This window comes from Silurus meridionalis, chromosome 2, assembly GCF_014805685.1.
Source record: "Silurus meridionalis isolate SWU-2019-XX chromosome 2, ASM1480568v1, whole genome shotgun sequence".
NCBI lineage: Eukaryota > Metazoa > Chordata > Actinopteri > Siluriformes > Siluridae > Silurus > Silurus meridionalis.
This window is the reverse complement of record NC_060885.1, coordinates 19,086,132-19,110,398: the sequence shown is the minus strand read 5'-3', so window position 1 is coordinate 19,110,398 and position 24,267 is coordinate 19,086,132. Positions and strand designations below refer to the sequence as shown.

The 24,267-nt window shown below is 34.3% G+C and overlaps 2 protein-coding genes across 3 annotated transcripts in view; both read right to left on the bottom strand.

Moving 5' to 3' along the window:
• Positions 1–956: 956 nt before the first annotated feature.
• LOC124394510 (pancreatic triacylglycerol lipase-like) lies at positions 957–7,441 on the bottom strand. Its single transcript, XM_046862785.1, has 13 exons — positions 7,422–7,441; positions 7,285–7,339; positions 6,943–7,097; positions 6,445–6,567; positions 6,191–6,325; positions 5,406–5,514; positions 5,170–5,289; positions 4,258–4,377; positions 4,018–4,136; positions 3,189–3,321; positions 1,582–1,693; positions 1,230–1,397; positions 957–1,086 (listed from the first exon to the last, which is right to left on the bottom strand). The coding sequence occupies exons 2-13, from the start codon at positions 7,337–7,339 to the stop codon at positions 1,020–1,022; spliced, it is 1,416 nt and encodes a 471-aa protein (XP_046718741.1). The 5' UTR covers positions 7,422–7,441; the 3' UTR covers positions 957–1,019.
• A 10,134-nt stretch (positions 7,442–17,575) lies between these two features.
• pitx3 (paired-like homeodomain 3) overlaps positions 17,576–24,267 on the bottom strand; it is a 12,733-nt gene continuing 6,041 nt past the window's right edge. For both annotated transcript variants that reach the window (XM_046837010.1, XM_046837011.1), the window contains exons 2-4: positions 23,812–23,938; positions 21,280–21,485; positions 17,576–18,955 (exon numbers count right to left, since the gene is read on the bottom strand). In XM_046837010.1, the coding sequence (XP_046692966.1) occupies positions 18,389–18,955; positions 21,280–21,485; positions 23,812–23,920 (882 nt within the window). In that variant the 5' untranslated portion in view covers positions 23,921–23,938 and the 3' untranslated portion in view covers positions 17,576–18,388. The remainder of the gene's footprint in view (positions 18,956–21,279; positions 21,486–23,811; positions 23,939–24,267) is intronic.

The following is a 24,267-nucleotide window of genomic DNA, read 5'->3' as shown; positions in this document are numbered from 1 at the left end:
TCAGTGAGTCAGCAGATCCAGGTTCATTCACCTAGTTCATTCATTTAATTTATGATCTTGTACGTTCCGCTTTCCTCAGCATCAGTAGGTCTACTATTCTACAATTCTGCTTGTTCAGATTAAAAATTTTAGAAGACACATTCAATGCATAAATGCAACCAATAACTTGCTCCTTCACAGCCTGTATACTAATGCACCTTTTTAAAGGCAGGAAAAAGCAACCAAAACATCTAACTAAACTTACTGAACAGTCAAAATGAGCTAGTGATGATTTGATGGAGTTTTAATAGGGTTTTTGTTAGCTGAGCCCTTTGATGCATGTCAGAATTTGTTTGTTGACTTGCATTCAGCCACAAAAAGTGCAACCTCAGATCCTAAATATGCTTTTAACTACTTCCAAAGTGATCTACAGTACTTTACTTTGCAATTACTAATTGCTCTGATCGGGCTGAATTTGAGCACCATTTAATGTACAGGGTTGTATTTGTGAGTACAGACCACATCCTTAACTAGCAATTGTGGAACTGTTAAATAAATAGTGGGGACACTCAGAGTGCTGAGGACTTAAGATGGAGTCAGCAGCCTTTGCTCTTGTTGAATAGTATTGAGGAAATTGGGACATTGTGGGTGCAATGTTTTGTCACTGGTTTGAAAATAGTGGAATGAGACACCAACCCGCCACAAGTAATCATGCACAGATATCCACACTTTCAAATACACTTATAGTGTGACCGACACCCCTACCAGCACTTTTAAATGATAGAAGGAAACTGGAGAACTTGGAGCAAGCTTGGATTACAAACAATTATTTAAACCTAACTCAAGATTGAACCAAGTACCCTGGAATTTTGAGGTTGCAATTCTTCCCATTGCATCACCATCCGATCCACCCCCTTTATTTGTACATACATTTTGACTTATTTAAAGGAGCCTTAACAAACTGTGCAAGGCCATAATAAGGTAGATGCTTTATTGGGATGGTAGATCTGTAGCATAAAATCTTATGATCTGAATTTACATCACTTGCAGGGAGACAGAGTCTGAAGGATATTCTCTCGTACCATATTTTTACCACAGAACTGGAACCTGTCACAGAGAAACACAGATATGAGGCTTTGATGCTGCATTTGATTGTCTTTAAAAAATATTATTATTATGCAATGATTCTGCAATCTGCTAGATCAGAATGCTTTGTGATGTGTTGGCTAATTACATGCGAAGAGACTTACATTTTTCCGTCCCGTCCTCTCTGTACTGTTATTTTAGTGGCACCAAACTTGGGCAGCAAAGGGTTTAATACACTATTATTCCATATAAACTTAACATAAGTCAAGTCATCGACTTCCTTTTCAACATCAATGAGGAGCTGATAGGTTTTACCAGGTGACATCATGCCTCTGAAAAAATACATGTTTTAAATATGTTATCTGCCATTTCTCAAAATGATCTCAAACAATGAATACTGTGGAATATATATTTATAGATACCACAGTATTTAACGGCAGGTTAGTTTTGTCATTGTTATAATTCGATTTTCATTTAAAACATAATGGATCAGGTTACAAGGTGTTTGATGCATACTTGTAAATCTGATACTGGCGAGTATTTCCTTGAACACCATATAAAGCCACTTTGAAGTTTCCTAAGTTGGTTCGAGAGCCATCAATAGTGGCTGTCACCCTGTAGCGATAAACTAAAAGGAGAAAGAATTTTAATTTGCAGTTGCCAAGTAAATGAAGTACAATCCTATAGGAATTACTGGGTATATCCATTATATCATGCCCTTATAGCAAAGTAAATGATACTATTATCTGAGTGAATTTTAATGATTTCAAATCAGTAGGTTTAAAATTAGTGTTGACACTTCACTTTGTCTGCTTTTTAACGCTAATAAAATGAAAATGTAATAAATATGCAGGTGGGAACTGGCAAATTTTAAACTTGTATTCATTTGTTTTTTTTTTTGAGCTAGAATGAGCCAGATCTTTTTAATACATTCACATTTTGTTCTCTTTTATTACAACAGTGAAGTAAAAAATTTATTTTAATAACACAGTGGCTTGTGAGCTTATCTGTTTCCAATTTCAAAATGAACATACAGGACCTTTTAGAAATCTAAAATACTTTCTAAAAACTACTGTTTGCAGTCTCAAGCAAATGGTTTGTCCCACTGCAAACTACTGTTTGCAGGGACAGTTATACAGTATTTTTACTGCTACTGTACTTGAACAGAATTTTTAAGATCCTGTACTTTTAATTAATATAAATTACTAAAATACAATGCTCATAAATTAGTACTTTTACTTTTAATACTTAAGTACCGGTGGTGGACGAAGTACACAAACTATGTAGTTGAGGTAAAATAGAGATACACTAGGTACAGTATTTGAAGGCAAAAGTATATCCAAAGTAATATAATTTATAATGGCTATAATGTTCTTATTATTCATTTTGTAACAAGACTTTTGCTTAATCAACTCATTTTATGTTTATAAGACTTTATTGCATACCAATATATTTATAGAATGATTTTAATGAGTCAAACACTGATTGATATCTATTCAAATTATGAGCCTGAAATGTTCTTTTCAACTACTTCAAAATCCAAACCTCTCCAAAATCCTGCAAATAAGGTCACTGGTGTTGTGTAAAGTTCTCAAAAGTAAAGTAAAACTCTCAAAATGTTCTGCTGTATGTTAGTGCTTAGTAGATACCACCAAGCGTCAATCAAAATAAGTTTAAAACAGAGCTTGTGCTCTACACTGATTGGTGGCTTTCTGCATGCTTTACCAGTGACTTTTTTAGCCACTTATAAATTAAAAGAAACGACTAATTTCACAAAATGTAGTTGAGTAAAAAGTAAAATATTTGAATTTAAAATGTAGTTATTTAGTTTAGTTAAAATCTCCCTAAATTGAAATACTTCAGTAAAGTACAGATGCGCCAAAAATCTATTTAAGTACAGAAACAAATTACATTGACTTCCTTACTGTCCAACACTGTTAAGTACAAGTAAGTTGTGAGATTTCTGCATTTATAAACAAGTAGAAATGTGAAAGGATTACTGGAATAATATTTATGCAGGGGATTTGTACTTTTACAAAAGTATAGGAATGTATACTTTATTCACTGCTGACTATTTAATTTCACATGTAAGCAGCTGCATTGTGTAAGAGGCAAATACATACGTGAGAAGGGCCGAGCATCGCCTGTGTTCAGCTGAAACTTCATCTTATTCACTCCATTGGGCACTTTAAATTGGTCAGCATGGTGACCCATATAAGGACATTTATTGGTGGAAGTACATGGGAAGCACTGCCCCTAAAAGGCATGATGAAACAAAATATCAAGTGAAACAAAAATTCTGATTTCACTCCTAAGCAGGAAAGAAACTTTCTTTTACTTCAAAAAAAAAGGAAAAATGTTTTGCTTTTCCATCCTCATCTTTCATATGTTCTAGATGTTAGTCCATAAATCAAAATAGATGTTTAGTGTGAAAACAAGCATCTGTATCGCTACAGCTTTACAAAGAGAACAACCAGCAGTCCCCTAAAAGATACAGTCACATGAGATTGTATTCTGTGTCTGCTGGAATGTTTTGCTTATCTCATCTTTGGATAAAGTGTTATTAGCAGGGACAGCTGTAGAAACAGAGTTCATCAGTTGAGGATTTGTCCAAATCAACTTCTAAATAGATGGAAACAGTTCACAACCATATCAGCGGCATGTGTGGTGACAGGTTCGGCACCTTTTAAATAACACTTTGACAAACTCTAAAGCCTCTGATGTCCGGACATGCTTATGAAAGTCCGAGTAATATTTTCAGGTGTTTTTTTTATAGGTTAGCACTTTAAAGTGACATCAGATTAAGCCAGACAACATGTGAATATAAACAGTGGCCATGTTTAAAAGGCTGGCATTTATGTGCACAGCTTTTCAGAATGATTCATATGACTAGTTTTACTTAACAATGTAACATTCCGGCTTTTGTTGATCTTGCTTAGACTACATACTTACAGACTCAAACATGTCGTAGTTAGAACAGGGGTATCCTAGAAAGCCTTGGGGGTTTAGGATGCTATCACTATAGTACTTGTAAGATCTCAGATGATTACAAGCAACAAAATCACGAGTACCTAACAGAGAAGCAGAAAATATTTTCACTAATGATTGTGACATAAATAGTTGCAAGTATTTATAAGCTCAGGTTGATTATTTATCTTAAAAGGCTAGAATTTGATTGACACGATTGCTTACCTTCCCAAATGCCATCAATGTCCACAATTTGTGAGATTATATTCTTTTCACAGCCAGGCATGCTATCTCCTCCATTTGGGTAAAAGTCAAGGTGGCCAACAGCTTGAGACATTCCAAACCCTAAACAAAAATGCTATATTTAGCAATATGAGTGCACACTGCAATAAATCGATTAAAATATTTAATCTGGATTAATCACATGATTGTCATGAGTTAACTAGGCAACATAAGTTAACATAGGCAACTTAATCACTCATTTTTATCTGTTCTAATGTTCCTTAAATTTAAACTTTTTAAGGGTTTAATACTCAAATCAACATGGGTTTGGATCACGTAAATCTTCAGGATACCAAACGGAACTTTTGCTTCCAGATGGACGGTTTTAATTGCCGGATGTGTGCTTCATGGCAGATTTTGGTGTTAGATTTGAGACTTGGCGCATCAGTTAAATAAATGTGTAATAATTGAAAATTATTTTATTTTAAACACTTATTAAATAAAGAAAATCGTGAATAAATGTGTGTTGCACTGAAGGTTTTAATTTAGCCTTTTATATATTCATTTATGAATTTATGAAAATAAAAAAAAAATAGTCAAACAGAAATTCACACTGCATCAATCGCACGTTAATAAAAAGTATGCCTTTAAAATGTTTTTGCGTTAACGCAAAAAGTAAACTAAATTAAGTAAAGTAATTAGTATTTAGTAGCACTTAGTGTGTTATATTTTATTATCAGATGTTGGTGATTAGCTTTTTCACAACAGATTAATAAAGTTTAAGATTTAAACTCAATATGAACCCACAAGGGACAGTTTCCATATGAAATTTATATTTTTTCTTACTGGGGCCTAAGACACTAGTACATTATTCAAGATTTTGAATCTTGTCCAAAGAATCCAATCCTGTCTCACCTAGGTATGGAACCACAGGAAGTGCATCTGTGTGAATGGCATCGACAAACAGGGCATCGCTTGGATCCAGTCTTACCAGAGTAGGACAGCCCTGAAAATAAGGTTCAGCTGGGTCCAAACCTTAAAATAAAACAAAAGTATTTAAAACACACAATAAATAGATAAGATATAAATGATTCATAATCAGATATTCCTCTTTATTTATTTATCAGTGCTTCCTTATGGTCATTTACTACCTGTAATTCTTCCCAGCCTCGGTGTCCTTCGACCAGCCTCTGCAGCCATGTGTGCACCCAGGCTGTGCCCAATAATGTGCACATTTTCAGGTTTTTGCTGGAAATTTTCCTGCAGGCATCAGTACATTTATAAATATATAAAATCATATTTATGCATACATGAATGTTAATTGGATAAACTGATAAATCTCTATATACAGAATATCACAAAAGACAAGACATTATGAGTAAATAATATAATAATATAAATAATATAAAAAAATATAATAATATAAATAAAGATAAAATATAGCAAATAAAAGAAATTTTTTTTTAAATAAAGTCAACCTATATTCAACACATTTCATATAAATATAACATTATGCATATAAAATTGCAAAATAATAATAATAATAACAACAACAATAATAATAATAATAATAATAATAATAATAATAATAATAATAATAATAATAATAATAATAATAATGCATGTGAAATCAGAATTGTAATGTATTTTTATCTATTAACTAGAATTTGTAACAGGCCATTTAAATGAATCCCAGTACATTAAAAAGATATGGTCAATCATCTATCTCTCACTGAACAATAAAAATTTGTATGTGAAAGTTATGTTTTTATTGTTCATGCCCCTGATGTGTAATGAGTTCTTTGACTCTTGACCTGGCAGTGTTATATGGGTGTAAGTGCAGGTCTTCAATATAACAGTGTAAGGGCAATAACATATTGTTATACTGTATAATGATTTGCATAAGACATCCGTAGGTTATTACAGTCTATCTTACCCCAAAGATGGAAATCATATAAGCTATCTGAGCTCCAATCACTCGAATGTTATTTGCTGCTTGTGTGTACAGTGTTCTTGAGCCAGATTTCCAGTCCACACAAATACAGTTTATATCCTCAATGCTCAGCATAAGCTAAGAGACAGATATTATACATAATAATGATGAGCACATGGTCTTGAAATAAGAGAAACATAAATAATAATAATAATAATAAATATTAAACTTTAATACAGTAGATGCTCTAGTCTTACCTTACACATGTCAATAAGCCAATTCTCATCTCCTTTGTCAATAAAGCCATGGGTTATAAAACGTGTCGTTCTATTTGGTTGATATGTAGACCTTGAAATAACATCTGCATTTGTACTGATTTCCTAAAAAAACAAAAAAAACATTTTTATATTATCAAAAAAAGAGGCTACCTCACATTGTGGAGCTCATCCTTCTTATCCTAGTATCATAAATATTAGGAGATCATTTATTAAAATGACATCGCATTAGTATTCAAACATAGAGCATGTTGTAATAAAGTATTGGCAAGTTTATATTCTAGTCCACAATCCTGGTCCTGACATTTTAGTGCTTTAACAAATCAATTTAATCTTAGAATGAACTATTAATGTGTTTTAACTGTCCCAACAAACTTACATGCAGCATATCATTTTGTACTTTTAGCCCACCTTAAACGTTGATTAGGATACAGAAGGGAACAGTGTTTGTTTGTTTTTTGCATAAAAGTCCAGAATTACCATATGGGAATCAGGGTTCTGTCGTGTGAAAAGAAGAAAGCGGGCATTGATCTTCTCAGGGCTCCATGGTAGGCGTGCAATGGGTCTTTCAGTAGTGCCACTCCATGGCATCTCATCAGAGAAGCAGCCAATATTGTCAAAGCATACCACGTCACCTGCCAATCAAATCATGCAAGTAAAAACTAAAGATGTTGTTTCAGAATATGTTTGATTAAATCACAGTTATACTGGTTATAAGTTTGTGTCTATTTTGTAAAATATTTCAAGGCACATAATGTGTTTTGTTTGGCAACAATGTGGTAAAACTTTACTAGTGATCAGTTAAATTGATTTGGGTCTTACCATATACAGCCCCTAAAAGGCAGTGTAAAAGTCCTCCAATCCATAAGAGCCACATCTGAAATTTAAAACAAAACAAACTTCAGTAGAATGCAAATCAAACCTTATTTGTTCAACTCCTAAACTATCCAAATACGTACTTTAATAATGACAGCAACCTAAGATATTATCCTCAGCTCCTTATATATATGTGTGAGTGCGTTATCAGATGGGAAAGTGGGAAAAGTCCAGGTGAAGAATTGGCGCAAGTCACTGCACAAAAGAACACCTGTTTTGAACCTTCTGTTCTCCCTGATCTTCATTTTGATCAATAGAATGTTCAAGAGAAAAGATTTTAACAAAACATACTAGGTAAATCTGTAGGGTTAAACTACACAAATAGGCTCCAAATGTGACTGAGGTCCTGTTGTGGGATAGTAAATGACTGAAAAATACAGTACACTGAAATAAACTCTGTTCCTTCTGTATGGCAAAATTATGTTTTTTTGTCTATAACATGCATTTTAATTTCTACTTGAAGAAACATTACATATTCATTTCACATGAATTCAAAATCTTTCATTATGTTTTAAACCTTGCCTACGCTGTTTGCCTGCAAAGATAATGTTAGGTAATAATACAGTAATAAAACCAAGTTAGTTGATTGCAGTTTCCTCACAGTGAACTTTAGACTTTGATCAAGGTGCTATAGTAAAAGTTACATAAGCATGATCAACTCAGTTTGTAAACAAATGGTCTGCATTGCTCCTGCACTGTCAGAGCATCATCTAAACACAGAAGAGTGCTTATACAGTCTGTAAAAAAAACAGTGGCCGGGCTTTTAAAATGATCGAGTGCCATAATAAAAACACAGGAAATTTAGACAAAGAATTCATCAGTGGATGAGAAAAAATGGCGAGTGAAGAGACTTTTTGTAGATAATGCTATTGAATGTTATTATTACACATTTCTTATCATAAACTCATAATTCTTTGATAATGCATCCATAATCACATCTGGTTGCATATATACAGCTACAGGTGAACAGTTATAGTTTGCGAGTCATTATAAAAACAGGTTAAGATCATTTATGGCAAGATAAAATGCAATCATTCTGCAACTATACTATGAAAAACAGCATCATATAAAAATGTTTTGATCAGAAAAAAGATTCTTTTCTTCTGTAGGTGAAACTGTGTGCAATGTCCCCACATAACCTGAGTACTAATCACTCATTGGGCTTAATGATTTACAGCAGTCTTGTTTGATTGTCCTCGAGCTGTTCAGAAACTGACATGCCATTAAAAAGGTCAATGTCTGGGCACAAGCCAACCCCTTGATAGACATTGGCTGGATCTTAAAATAGACAGTATTCCTTAAAATAATTACAGCAAGTAGGTCTGTAAACCATTCAATGTTTGGAGAAAAAAATAGAGATAATGCAAAAGAAAAGACTAATATATATTTTTTCTTTCTTACCTCACCACAAAACATCCAAGTTTGGTTTTTCTTCTGTTGTCATAAAATTATACTCAGAGTACTGTGCAAAAGATTTAAGCAGATTTGAAAAAATGTTGAAAAGTAAAAACAAAAGTGTTACTAGTTTATTTGGATCAATTAACACAATGAAAAGTGAATGAACAGAAGAGAAAAAAAATCAAATCAGATCTTCATTTGGTGTGACTACCCAAAACAGTATCCATTTTTCTAGGTGAACTTGCATACAGTGTTTGAAGGAACTCTGCAGGTAGTTCATTCCAAACATCTTGGAGAACTAACCACAGATCTGTGGATGTAGGCTGCCTTAAATCCTTCTGTCTTTTCATGTAATTCATGTAATCCCAGACAGTCCTGATGATGTTAAATTAAGCCTTTGTGGAGTACTAATAACTCGCTTTCAGGGCTCCTTGTTCTTCTCTACACTAACGATACGTCTTCGTCTTGCTGCAGAACAAATTTGAAATCCTTCAGATGCCTCCCTGATGGCTTTGCATTATGGATAAGTATCAGACTGTATTTCTCAGAACACATCTCCAGCTCCACTTGCAGAAATGCAGCTCCAAACTTGCAAGGAACCTCCACCATGCTTCACTGTTGCCTGTGGACATTTATGATTGCACTGTTTTTCAGCCCTTCGGTGAACAAACTGCCTCCTGCTAGAGCCAATTATTTAACATTTCCACTCATTCGAGAGCACCTGCTGCCATTTTCTGCTCCCCATTTCTTATGTTTTCATGCATAGAGAGTCACTCGGCCCTGTTTGCATGTGAAAGGAATAGCTTTTTGGCTGTGATAGGTCTTACTTCCATAAAGACCACTTCTGGCCAGATTTCTCTGTACAATACATGGGCGCCACTGGTTTCTGCCATATCTCTGCTGTGTGTGTGTGTGTGTGTGTGTGTGTGTGTGTGTGTGTGTGTGTGTGTGTGTGTGTGTGTGTGAGTGTGTGTATGTGTGAGTGTGTGTGTGAGTAAGAACGGAAAGCCAAAAAGTATTTACACAACAATTGAACAATTAATGACAATTAAAATATATATTTTTAAAAGTATTTATTAGTTTACAGCATTTCTTTGTACCTGCCTAAAGATTTTTCACAGTATGGTACTGTAGGAGAGCGAATGGTTTGGGGGAAAAGAAGAACACTGGGGCGGCGACCAGTTTCAATAAAACCAAGCTTCTTAATTGGCTTTTTACACTTTTAACAACACACACACATGTCTCTCTCTGTATCTCTCTCCAGCATTTTTCTCTTACTTATCTTATGTTTTTCCTCCGCTCTCTGCAAAAGAGAACACTGATTAGATTCATTCCCAGCAGGCGTGCAATTCTTACCGTGTGTTTCCCTCTGCCTTGTCCTTGGCCTCCAGTAAAGTACTTAAAGTACTCTTGTTAGGCTTCCTTCTGGGACAACAGCCATGCAAACCAACTTGTTGCAGTGACGGCATATGGTCTGAGCACTGACAAGTGGACCTTCCGCTTCTAAAGCAATGTTGCAGCACTTATGAGCCTGTTTTTTAAGCCAGTTTCTGCACCTCATGCACAAAAACCTTTGCGAGGCCTGTTCAGTGTGGAACCCATCTTGGAAAACCTCTGTATGACCCCTGCCACTGTTCTGTAACTCAGTTTCAGGATGTTACCGATCTTCTTATAGCCTTGGCCACCTTTGTGGAGAGCAGCAATTCTAATTCTCTATTTTTCAATTTGCCATGAGGTTCCATGTTGAACATCCAGTGGTCACTATGAGCGAACTGTACTCAAAGCACCACATTTTAACTGTTCTAATACAATATACACAGATTTCTATGGTTCTTTCAAGCAGACAAAAACATGAACATTATGAATAGCCATTATATTTCCACTCTCTGAAGTAAAGTTTCTGTCTTAGGATCTATCTTAGGCCCACTGCTTTTCTCTTTATATATGCTGCCTTTGGATGATATTATATTCAAACATGGTATTTGTTTCCATTGCTATGCTGATGATACACAGTTGTATATTTCAGCAAAGCCAGATGAGACAGATCAGTTTAATAATGTTGAGAAGTGTGTAAAGGACAGTGGATGCTTAATAACTTCCTTCTTCTTAACTTGGATAAGACCACATGCAGCTAGAAGTAAACTTTCCGATTGTGTAACATCTCTGGATGGTCTTTTTGTCTCAGTGTATACAGCAGTCAAAGAACTTTGTGTGATTACTGACCCTAGTCTTTCTTTTAAAGCTCATGTGTATCACATTACCAGAATAGCCTTCTAGCACCTTAAAAATATTGCTAAAATTAGAAATATGATGTCGTTAAAAGATGCAGAAAAACTAGCTCATGCTTTTGTTACATCGAGATTAGACCAGAGACTGTGTAAGTCCAGAATGCAGCAGAACAGCTGCAAGAGTACTTACTAGATTTGGAAAATCTGACCACATAACCCGTGTTTTAATCAGTCTATACTGGCTCCCAATTCAAATCTCGCATTGATGAGAAAATACTACTATTGACGTTCAAATCACTTTGCGGTCTCGTTCTGCAGTATCTGAGTGAATTTCTGTGTCATTGTGATCCCCACGCTTAGATCAAAAGGTGAAGGCTGTTTGTTGGTACCTCAGTTTGCATCTGATCACCATCACTGCACACCTCAACATCGATTAATTGTAATAAATGAACATTTTGTGCCACCCAAATGAGGATGGGTTCCCCACTTATAAAGAACAATCTTATTCATTGTTTCTTACCACATTATCTGTGTAAAGCTGCTTTGAGACAATGTCCATTGTTAGAAGTGCTATACAAATAAAAATGTATTGAATTGAATGAATTGGAAATGTGGCTTTGCATGGTTATATGACATACAGCTGTTATCATTTAGGGTGTACTCACTTTTGTTGCCAGCTATTTTGACAATTATAACGGCCTGTTGTTATTTTCAGAGGACAGTAAATATGTACTGCTATACAAGCTGCACATTGACTACTCTAAAATATATTCAAGTTTGGATCCAAGTCCATAGTATTGACCCTTAAGATGATTCACTAAAAAGGTTGCTGAAATGTGAGGGGTGTACACACTTTTGTGAGATACTGGACATGCAGGTGAGGACCAGGTGCAGTACACTTTATAACCAGCAGAGAGCAGGAAAGAGTTTTAGATTAGTGCCCATGGGTACCCATTTTTCTCTCAAAATATGAAGTTAATAATAAAAATGATTAATTCATGAAAGTAAATAAAAATAAACTTTGTATTTTGTTATATTTTTAAATACATTGCTATGAAATGGTGAACCCGGTCAGTGGGGACTTTAAAAGTCCAGACTAATCCTGTTTGAAAATAGCATACCCGAGTGCGGACAGATATTTCATTTAAATCCAGGGAAAACACGTGGAGAATGCTTTTCTTTTGCACTGAGGTACAAGCACATTAGATTTGTAATTACATATATTCCACATACCTGCTAATCACAGATTTATTTCATGAACATCATTTAAATTTATATAAGAGTATTTTGTTTATTTATTAAAACAACAAAGCGTTTTGTTCTTTTTTATTTTAGTTATATTGGGCCCAAAATATTATATTTTATATAATTTATATATAAGTTATTGAGGTATTTAATTAAAAGAGACCAATAATGAAATAACTTTAAGAACTGTAAGAACTCAGTAATGAATAAAACAACTTTTATAATAATGATCTGTACTGTGATCTATTACTAAACTATCTGAGCCCCTGACTATTTCCTACAGACTATTGGTGGTCCTCTGGCTGAACTTTGAGTGGAGTCAGACTTCTCTCCAGTTCGGGATAAACTTAATCGGGTTCTGCATGGGGTATTATAGGCATTACTGACCTTTCACTGTAACACAGAGGTGATATACTGTATGGAGGCAATTCATGTAGAATGGCTTTATAAATAAACAGGTACCCATGGTCATCTCTTCTTACACTGGGAAAAAGCCACCTCACCTTTCTATATAAAACACAGTGATGAGCTTCATCAGTTATGAACTTGTGAGCTGAATGATGTACATCATCAGGAGGTTTAAATACAGGAGAAAGCCATATGATTGATAATATTTAATATGGCTGGTGCTGATTTGTGTGAATGCAGACAGGAGTCTGTTTTGCACTCTCGAGTGGTTAATGGACTCTCTTTTTTATGTGCTTTAACATTTAACTGACATTTCTGTTGAAATTTAACATCAGGACTTTATGTCATTCTTTATCTTTTATTTATAGTGCATTTTTTCATTTGACCACAAAACTAAGGCTGTAACAAATGCGGGTGTATGTTTTTTATATTTGTAGAATATTTATGCTGTAGACTGTAACATATCCTAATACAAAGTAAAATTATTATTCTTTTTTACGTTATATGGTTGTGTAGCAAAAAGTAGAACAGGCTAAGGGCTCCAAAAAGGACACATTCAGCCTCAGGATTTTGCCTCTGGAATTTTAATCCTGCCAGTGCATTACAATCAGATGATGGTCCCAGGAGAACTGACCACCATCCTCCGTGAGAGGAGAAATATCTGACTTGCAGATGACCAAAGGTAATAGGAGCAAGGCAGACTTAGAGAGAAGAAATTCTAGACTATGTGCACATGCCATACCTAATGTTTGAATTATATTCATTGGGAGGTACGGTGTCTTAATTCTGTTACATGGAACAAAAAAATTAAAACACTGATACACTCTGCAGGAAATGTCATTTCCTTTTATACTATGTTCCAAACGGGGATTATAGAAATTAAAGTCAGCCAAGGTGTTTCTCTAGAACAATTAACAAGACAAATTGATCAAAAATAGATGGAAACACACAAAGTATCTCAGTATAAAAGGTGTTTTATGAACTGTTTGCACAAGGGTGATTGATCAAAGACAGATGAAACCGAACGTGAAGTTTCATCTGTCTTTGATCAATTTGTCTTGTTAATAATTCTAGAGAAGCTTCCTGGCAGACTTTCATTTCTTTAATCCTCATTTAGAACTTAGTAGAAAAAGAAATTACATTTCCTTCATGGGTTTTTTTATTTTATTTTCAGTACTAATTATCATGATTAAGACACTGTGTTCAGGCTTCAATAACTTTTATCTAAATTTTCATATTAATTTAGTCTTAGTGCCAGCTCCATGACATGATTTCACTGTAACATTGATTAAAAAAATGTAATTAGGCTGAGACCTTCAAACTATGCACGCAATTAGTGAATTAGGGCGCTTGCGCTTCATATCTTTTTGAGAGTGTTATGTAAGATATGACTTTTGATTATGAGTTTTGGATAAAAAGCTTCCATTATTCTGTGATTGCAAGTTTCCTAATATTCTCGTCCCGCAGTCTTTTTGAGCTATTTATATTTTATATACAACTGATTTCTAACCATTACATTTATAAATATCAAGTTTGTAATCACAAGCTTGCTATTGTATGACACTTATGTTTATGATAAAGAATCATTTATATATTATTCATGTATAATGTGGTCTACTAATAGATTACTGATTACTTTTTTTATTGTAATTAAAAATATTTAGTGCATTGGTCTAGTTTTTGTCTCTTCTCTTTTTTTAGGCAGTAAAAATATTATATCTTTTTTAAGAAATGTGCTAATATAATCATAAAAAAATATATAAATTCAATTTGAAAAAATGGTAAATATTATTTGCATCTCTACTAATATGACAAACAAGCAAACCAAATAAAGATTTCGATGTTAAAACGATAATATAATCATAAAAAAAATAAACATTGCTGCAGGGACTAATTGGGGATAATATTCTTTATATTAGAATTAGAATTAGTTCTAAGATAACTTTTAATTTATATACTATCTCTATAGAATATAACTGTAAATTACTAAACTTATTTTACCAAATAAAGTACTATTAACTGGCTTAATTTAAAAATAATGTGTAGCTGCTCAGGTGAGTCAAATCTCTGAGGTGATCGTTACTATTCTTACCAGTTCAAAGGGGTTTTTTGGGCCAGGGGTCACGACTACTGTAAATGCGCTTTCTTTCTAGTTCACAGTCTGCTGTGTGAAGTAAACATCGGAGACCAGGGAATATTTACACTTCAGTGAGATATTGATTTAGAGTGCTGAGAGAGGATCATCAGTGTGACCAAGCCTGGTCTGAGAATACAGATCTACACACACACAACACACACACGCACACACACACACACACACACACACACACACACACACACACACACACATACAGACACTATCTATAACCACCTTAAGTTGTTTTCTACAAATAAGTTTGACTTTTGATCTCCCAATACTTGAAAGAATTGAATTTAATTACGTTATATATTGCACACACTATTCAGTGGTAAATATACTGGGATTCCTTAACTGCCTGTCTTCTCTTTTTCTTTCATTTTGTGATGCTGGTGTAAGTACTTTTTTAATAATGACTTTAATATGATAAAAAGCTTTAAAAAAAATAGCTAATATTTTGCTAATATTGTTGTGTGGTGCTTGTTCTGTTTTTTAATATGACACCTTTGTGAAAAATAAAACATCAAAATCTGAAAAATATATATCATTTGACACCCACTCCAGTGGGTATCGAGTCCAAAGAAAGTGTGTAGTACTTTGTAAGGTGTAGTTTTGTAGTTGTAGAAACATAAATAAAGATCTTGTTTGATGATTAACAATATTCCAATCTAATAATAATTATTATTTCTGTAAAAAAAAAAAAGAAAAGCTAAATCATGTCCGAACTTTGTCTATCCTTCATTTGTAATAACAATATATAGAAATTAAGTGAAAAATGATTTAACACATTTTATACATAAAAGTAATAATAATGTTGTATAAGTATGCACACCCGTTTTATAATCAGGGATATGGCATGCAACTATAAAACAGTTGCCATCAATTAAATTATCTTGATCAACCCCAAATAAAGATCAGCTTTTTCTGTATGGTTTTCATAAATTCTTTAACGTTTCAGTTGCTGAAGCCATGGCCCACTTGCATGCATCAAATTTTTGAATCAAGAGAGGGGTATAAACTTACTGCACCATAATTCTTATTTATTTATTTTAATTTAATCAACATTTCCTTTACCGGCATTCATCATACTGTAATGCTTATATGTGCATCGTTACATTAAATATTGCACTATAATCTTACCTTTTTATTTAACGTATTTGCTGTTTGCTCTACTAAATGTATGCTAAATGCATTGTCTCTGTACTTGTGACAACAAAGTTAAACCTAAATCTATCTAACCTGAATGAATTTCCAGAACGTTAGATGTACCATGGTACACCGTCAAGGCCGTCATCAACAAATAGATCAGCATCTCCAAGAACAGGACGTTCCAAAGACAAGAACTTACCATTGAGGCAGCCAAGAAACCTATGGCAACACTGACAACACTGAAAGAGCTCCAGGATTATTTGACAAGCACTGATTTCTCTCTGTGCATGACAACAAATTGTCATATATATATATATATATATATATATATATATATATATATATATATATATATATATATATATATATAGTCATATAGAGCTATAGGATAGGGTGGATTCATGGAAACTTTCTCACAAAAACACCCAATCTTAACTAAATCACTCAATTATATATATAATTCCAAAATATTTTTCGTGCAACAAAAAGAGATAAAATTCATCAAAATAACAGCTATTACAACACAGTAGTGCAGCATGGTGGTAGCAGCATTATTCTTTTTTTTCCAGCAAGAAAGGCCAGAACTGGAAAAAGGCCGAATTGAAAAGAATCATGAATACCAACAAATACCAGTGGATTTTTATGCAAAACTTTTAGGTGTCTGCTAAGAAAAGTGAAAATTAAAAGTAATTTCACCTTTCAGCATAACAATGATCACATTCATACACCCAAATCCTAATCAAAGTCCAGACCTCAATCAAACCAAAAAATGTTTTGCCATTACCTAAATCGTTTTGTGCACAGGAGAAGCCTGTATTATTTAATAAGTTTATAATGTTTTCTGCAAAAAATGGTGTGTAAATGTTGCCAGGTGTATAAGTAGTATTAAGTAGTAATAAAGTAGTAATAAGTAGTATTTGTTTAGAGGCGTGCACACTTATTTCACAAAAAAAAAAAATATATATATATATATATATATATATATATATATATATATATATATATATCTCCCCAAAATGTTTTATTTCCCAGCATTTATGTTTTTTCCTTTGTGGAAAAGGTTATGACATGGTTTATTTTCATAAAATATTTTATCCCACAAAACATTTGGGTGTGAAGATTTTTATGTCTATTGTAGCTATGCATTTCCTAATAAAAGATATTATCTGTAAAGAAGTGGAGAAATTTAAAGCACTGAAATCATGGAATGTTTCTGTGGACAGTTGAAGATTTTTAGTTTTACTGGCTATAATATATGCTGTGGCACTCTGGATTTATGCCTCTTATGTACTTACATAATGTTGGCCAAGTTCACTCTGAGAGACAAGGCACAGAACCAAGAATCCCCTCCACCCTCCCATTACAGGATATTTACGATAAAGTGCTGCCCACAGCTAGGGGAGGACTCTACAAGTCTGTAGGTCAAACAGATCAGTGACAAGTCACCAGAAGCATCTATATCTTTTCATCTCCTGCTTAATTTTGCGCTGGTTCCTGCTACACAATGTTGTAATTAAACTTAAAAAACACCGACAAGTACAAGGAGAGAACACTTTCAGACTTTGCACTGATATTACAATCAGCACTAATAGGTTTGCTCATTTGTATATTTTTTTTCAGGGCGTTACTCATTAAAACAAATAATTCTTCATTCTTTATTTTAATGAGACAAATCAGGCTACACCAAAAAAAGTTTTTTTTTCAACAACTGCACTCTTACATACATTATTTTACAGTCATAAACTCCCTTTTGAGAACACCACACAAAATTATATTCAATGGCTTTTTAGTTACTGATTTAAAAAAAAAAACCTTTGAATGTTCTATGTTTCAGCAAAGCTGGAACGTATTTTTACTGTTGATCCTATTTGTCTTTCTTTCAAACTACTCATTGCTATGTTTTCTGTTGGACAGCAACCTTTGACAATACCTCTTACGCTAGGTGAACGGAATTCACAACAAAGGTTAAAATTCCTTTAAAATCCACATTTATCCAGGTTCTGCTCTTGAGGAACATGCTTAAGTCAGTCTTTAAAATACTACATTTCATAGATATTTTTGTCACATACAAAACAGAAACCCATTATGTACATCCTTTTGCCTGTATTGCAGACACGTGCCTCATTGTGGGCTTGTGGCGAATGTGTTTTGGACATTGCAAGTCTTCTTTACCAAAGCAGTAAAAAGCATCTCATCCACTTTTTTTGTAATTCACTCTAGTCATGCTGGAGAGAAAAGTTTAGAGGTCCACTTGGTCAGTTCAAAGGCCAAGTATCATTATCGAGTCCTTTGTTTCATGGTCCGTTTTGAGTTCAATTTTCTTTTATTTCCTCACAAATAATTCCTATGGTCTCAGTCATTTTCAAAAGCTGTGTATTTGTAGCCAGTCCATATCGCTGGTGGATACCTTAGAATGAAATAGTAGATTAAATCAGTAGTGGGTTTAAGTACAGGATGGGGATTTTCTCATGTGAGCAGAAGAAATTCATACAGGCCGATCTACTGCATACTGGCATGGGCTTAAGTTAGATACCGGGTTTTGCACAGCCGGGTATGCAAAGTTGGTGTGTTGTTTGGCTTTGAGCCGGAGACTGGCCAGGCTGGAGTTACAAGTGTCTCTGTACATGTAGGGGCTAGCCGTGGTGGCATAGGGGCATGTGGCCGCTGACACTGCCACAGTGTTGAGCGTAGGGTTGTTCAGATTGTTCAAGTTGCTCAGGTTATTCAGGCCTGATCCTGGCACCCCTGTCACTGCTGAGGGCACCATTGAGGAGGCCATGTTCATGGAGGGGATGGAGTTGGGTGGGGAGAACATAGGCTGTGAAGACAAAGGGCTCACATTCATAGAGTTAAAGAAGGGAAAGCTTTTAGCTGATAGGGGGCTGCTAGTCAAGCTTTTTGTGGCCCAGTTGTTGTACGAATAGCCAGAGTACATATCATCATATGGCTGCATGAGTCCATTAAACTGGGCACCAAAGCCATTTTTACACAGCTCAGCCTGCTGGTTTCTTTCTCTCTTCCTCCATTTGGCACGGCGATTTTTAAACCATACCTGGATTAAAAGACAAAAAGAAAAAAAATCAAAACTCTAAGCAGTATTACAGAAAGGGTCAATTTCACAATATGCACAAAATCAATAATAAGACTAATTAAAATGTACAATTGTGTGTTTTTTGTCTACAGTATCTGTACCAAAACCAAAAACTCTATATATAAAGGTGTTATTATCTCTACAAAATATAATGCTATATTTGAACATATCATGTTATAAAAACAAATGTTGTATTCAATGATCTATTCAAATTTGTATTCTTTTTTATGAAGGCCCTAAAACATGCCACATGTCATAAATAAAAAACACCAGAATGACTAAACCAATTCTCCGTCACACGTCTAGCAAATTCATCAGCCTGCTATTTTATTTCCATAAAACTATGGTTACAGTCAGTTTATAATGATGCACCATTTCATCAGTTAAATTACTGCATTCTACATTATACATTTATGCATTGCATTATTTAAGCCGCATTGTGTTAATTTTATCATTTGTACCTACATTAATATAATTAACGTATGTAAAATGTTAATTCCCATACCATGGACATAAAAATTAACATGCAGCAGTTACACAGAAATTTCATAATTCCACAAAACATATAGATCTGGTCATGCTAATGATAAACATATTAGAAACCAAATAATTTATTTTATATTTTAAAATAAAATTACAAAAGTAAAATGATGGACATGTTCTATTTTCTTTTTCACATGACATTAAGTGTTGATTAATTCAACAAAACTGTTCCTGATTTTGAACTACGTCAGAGAGAAATGTCGGGGAGAAATCTCTCTGCACATTAGACAAATCTAAAGTCCTATTTTTAGAGGTTAGAGGTGGATTAAAGTATTAATTGCTAATTTGAAAGTATAATATTGAATTTAGCTCTTTGAAAATCTGTTGTCTTAAGCATACATTCAGCTGAATTGCAGAGGAAATTTAATGGATAAAACTCCATTTGTTCTTCATAATAAATGGAATTCTGTCAAATTCTTGCTAATAGATGGCCTTTTGATAATATTACGGCTTCTTTTGTGTCATCTTTTGGATGGCATCTTTCATCTTTCAGATACTAAAAAAGAGCAAGCTGTTAAAAAGTTCGCTTTTGCTTGCCGGAGTGACATTAATAAGTTCTTACTATAGTAATAAGAAGCTCATTTGGACAGCAAACAGTATATCACATAGTTGCATTATAACACTAGTTTATTTTAAGCGATGTGGAATCCCCCACTCTTTGAAACATGTTTGCAATGATATCAATGGTGTTTAAGGCTTCACAGAAATAACTGAATATAATATGCTATCTAGGTTGCCAGGGTTTCTCTGGTCTTAATTTAGGTTCTCAGCTGTTTCCAAATTTAACACTATATTTCCTTTAGTTCTTTGTCATTTCAACCAAATACTTTTCTTATTCACAACATAACAGAAAACACGGAAGAAAAAAAACACTGGGAAAATTTTTTTTATGTAGGACATTTCAGCTATTTTTACTATATGGTGATGAAGCCTTCTATATAAAAGCCAATGAACAGTAATAGTAACATGACAGAGATTTTCCTGAAAAAGAAAAATCCCTCTTTGTCCAGTGTGGCTTTAATTGTAGCTCAGGTCAGCTTGGCTTCAGGTCAGGGTCATAATTTAGGTTTGGAGAGCGTATTAGGAACACATAGTCATTCAATTGCATAAATCAACATGACAGAAGAAGCATTCAGAATATGTTGCAGGAGCGAATGTCCTGCTAGGATTAGTGGGATACATACAGGGTTCAGGAGGCCACTGATAGACATTAGGACAGGGACAGCGCCAGCCCTGTTGTTCTTTTAAAATAGCCAAGACTGCATGCTATGTGACCTTTCCTCTGTCCAGCATGAATTTGATCCTATAGATGTCGGGCAGGCATGAAGCCAGTGAATGTGCTGTCATCCATCAGACTAGCAGCCCACCTGCTTTATTCTCTACTACGCTGCAATGACTAAAAGTCCTGGCTGAGATTTGAGAGGAATAGCACTGAATTTGCATATGAGTGATACGTGCCTAATAAACATACGCCATTTGTATTGGAACACATCATGTTATACTAAAGAAGGAACTGCAACAATGTATGAAACGTCGTTTAATAATTATAGGTCAATTTTGTACATTGCAAAAATTTGAGATTGATGATTAACATGATTTCCATGTCAGTGTCTGTATATCAAAAATACAAATGTACAGGCAGTGTTTCGAGTAAAATCCTCCAAATTTCCTGAGTGATATATTGCTGAGCGTTATGGAATGAAGCTCAATTTCTGCACTGCGGAACATCACTAGACACATACCCTCACTCGTGCTTCTGTGAGATTTGTCCATACGGCAATCTCCTCTCTTGTGCTCATGTCTGGGTAGCGGTTTCTTTGGAAGGTGGCCTCCAGTTCCTGTAGTTGCTGACTGGTGAAATGTGTCCTCTGTCTGCGCTGCTTTTTCTTTAAAGAGCCATCCTCAGGGTTTGATTCATCTGTCTGATTCTGATGGGACTTCTCTGTGTCTGCAATTAAAATATATATATGTATATTACTGAGTTTTTGTGCACTGTTTGTCTATTACAATTCTTTACAAATAAATACTCATAGACAAATTCATTTTTGCATGAAACAATGAGGTATGGGAAAATTGGCTTTTAATGAAAGTTACCCAGCAAGAAATAAAGACTGACACAAAACAAAGTAAACAGCGAGACCAAACAGCATTTGTTATGTCTGGGGAAAATCCTCCCTCACCAGAGCAGTGCTGCAAATTGAAGACCTCACAGAAGGAGCGAAATTAGCTGGCCACATAATCCCTGGATCAGGCATTAGTGACGGGGCAGGTTTGGAGCTGTTTGGCATGAGCTTAACTCCAGGAGCATTTCTAAATCAGCAAGATTTTCAACACACCAGAATTGTCCATAAATCAGCATGATGTTTTTTTGCCACATGAATGCTCCTTATTGTGAATAGAAACTTTTCAATGTATTTTAAAGAGGAAATAAATCTGTTTCAAGCAACATGACTACCTTAATTTATTACTTTTTCTAAAATAAAGAATAAAGAAAATAAAATCTCTCTCTCTCTCTCTCTCTCTCTCTCTCTCTCTCTCTCTCTCTCTCTCTATATATATATATATATATATATATATATATATATATATATATATATATATATATATATATATATATATATAATATTGATTAGATTAAATGTTGGCTTGTGCCCAAAGCCTTGTTATAGGTAGATTTATGTTTGTAGTGCATCCCTTGTCACATTTGGCTGCAATTAAATATAAATTTATCAGCAGGCCCTTAATTCTACAGCATTAGCTTATAAATGTCCCATAAGGGCAGGTTTGTCCGCTCAACTGGCCCAGATAATGATAAAACGTGAAACCTCCCCTCAAAACCCCTCAAAAACATCCTATGTGGCTTTGTCTGTGGAATGAAAATGAATGGAAAACCTCTTTTAAAGCTAGTAAATGAAAAGTGTTTGAGAGAATGAGCAGAGGGATATTTAGGAGATATTTTTGCATGTTTATATACCCTGATTATAAAGTGAGGAAATGCGATAACTTTTGAAATTGTCACACATGTCCCAGAAAATACATAATAATACATAAATGAAAAAAGGGGAAAAATAAGGATGGCAATTTAAAAAATGAGACATCCTCAAATTTAGAAAACAATTTGTCCACTAGTGGAAGTGCAATTTTCAGAAACACTATACACATGTACGTTCCGCTTCTCAACTTCTCATCATTTCTCATGCTTGTGTTTTTGTGCTTTTTGTTTGAAACAATGAATCACAAAAATTAGTACTATTTTTTACTTGTATCTGTTGATGATTTACTATTTACTTTTGTCCACACGTTCCATGAGAGTTATTTAGGTTGACTTTGGACATGCTCTCTTTAATGTATAACACACCTCACTTTGTTCCGTGGGTAAAGTCTCTCCAGGAAATTCATTGATGTGTCATTTCTTTTAGGAAATGACTGAAAAAATATATGATAATGTCCTATAATGTGCTGTTTATTTGTTATTCAAGCATGTTTGTTGAGCTAGTAGATACACTGTTGGGCGTGATTAGGTAATATACGCAACAAGATGTTTCTTTTCTGTTGGAAAATTCAGATATCTAAAATCATATGATTATACTGTCAGTATTGCAATAATGCACTCGATATCGATTCAACATCTAAACCGCTTTAACAGACAAACTGAGTCTAGAACAAATCCCCATTTACAGATTAAACCTGCTGATAATCAGAGGTCATTGCTTTTTGAAGCGCACATCTACTGTTACAAACATCACCAACCGATCACGAGAAAATCCAAATACTAGAAAGCAGAAAGTAGACTGGTATAAATACACGCTTTCCGTGTTCTAAACTGAGGGTCCCAAAAAATATATACTCAATATTTTCTAAACTTGTATAATAGGAAACATTCAGACCTTTTGGGGTTATTTATGTGTCCAACACTAACATCATGGCATCATGGATTATCGAGATAAGACTATTTACTGAATTTATTAAAGATTTTGAATGTAAAAAAAATCCTGATTTAACAATCGGCGTGTTGAAGAATAAAACGGCGGCATCCCCAGAAAAAGTGCATGATGCCAAAGCTCTTATTAATAAAGTGACATTGTTTTTATTATGATCTGCATGTTAGTGAATGCACGGTTTATTTAGTGGGGTAGTTTATGTGCAGATTTGTTCGCAGTTTCTTCACACTGGATTAATGCATATGACTTAGTGTAAGTTATGATGTAGGTTATAGTGTTAGTTGTAGTGTTTCAGGATATTGTTATGAAGTAATATAGTTCCAGGAGACTGACCGCTGTTGTCCTGGCCTTTACACGCCGCGTCGTGTTGCGGAGTGCCGGCGTCGGACAGAGACAGTGCGGGACTGCGGGCCTCGGCGTCCGCCAGCAGATTAAACTCCATCCCCCCGACCCACAGGCTCTACAAAACAACACAAAACACACAAAGCTTTATATTGCATCACGTGAAATATTTTTTTAATTGCCATTTTTAAATGATTTTTTTTTTTAACGAAGAACCAAGAAGAGCAATAATCCATGCGCAATACTCGCAATGCATTTGCTCAAATAAATAACCCAGTAGTAACAATAATCAAAATATCATTATACGAGAGATGCTTATTTTATTCGAGCTTGTCAGAATGTCTCTCAAAATTAATAAATAAATATATATATATATATATATATATATATATATATATATATATATATATATATATATATATATGTGTGTGTGTGTGTGTGTGTGTG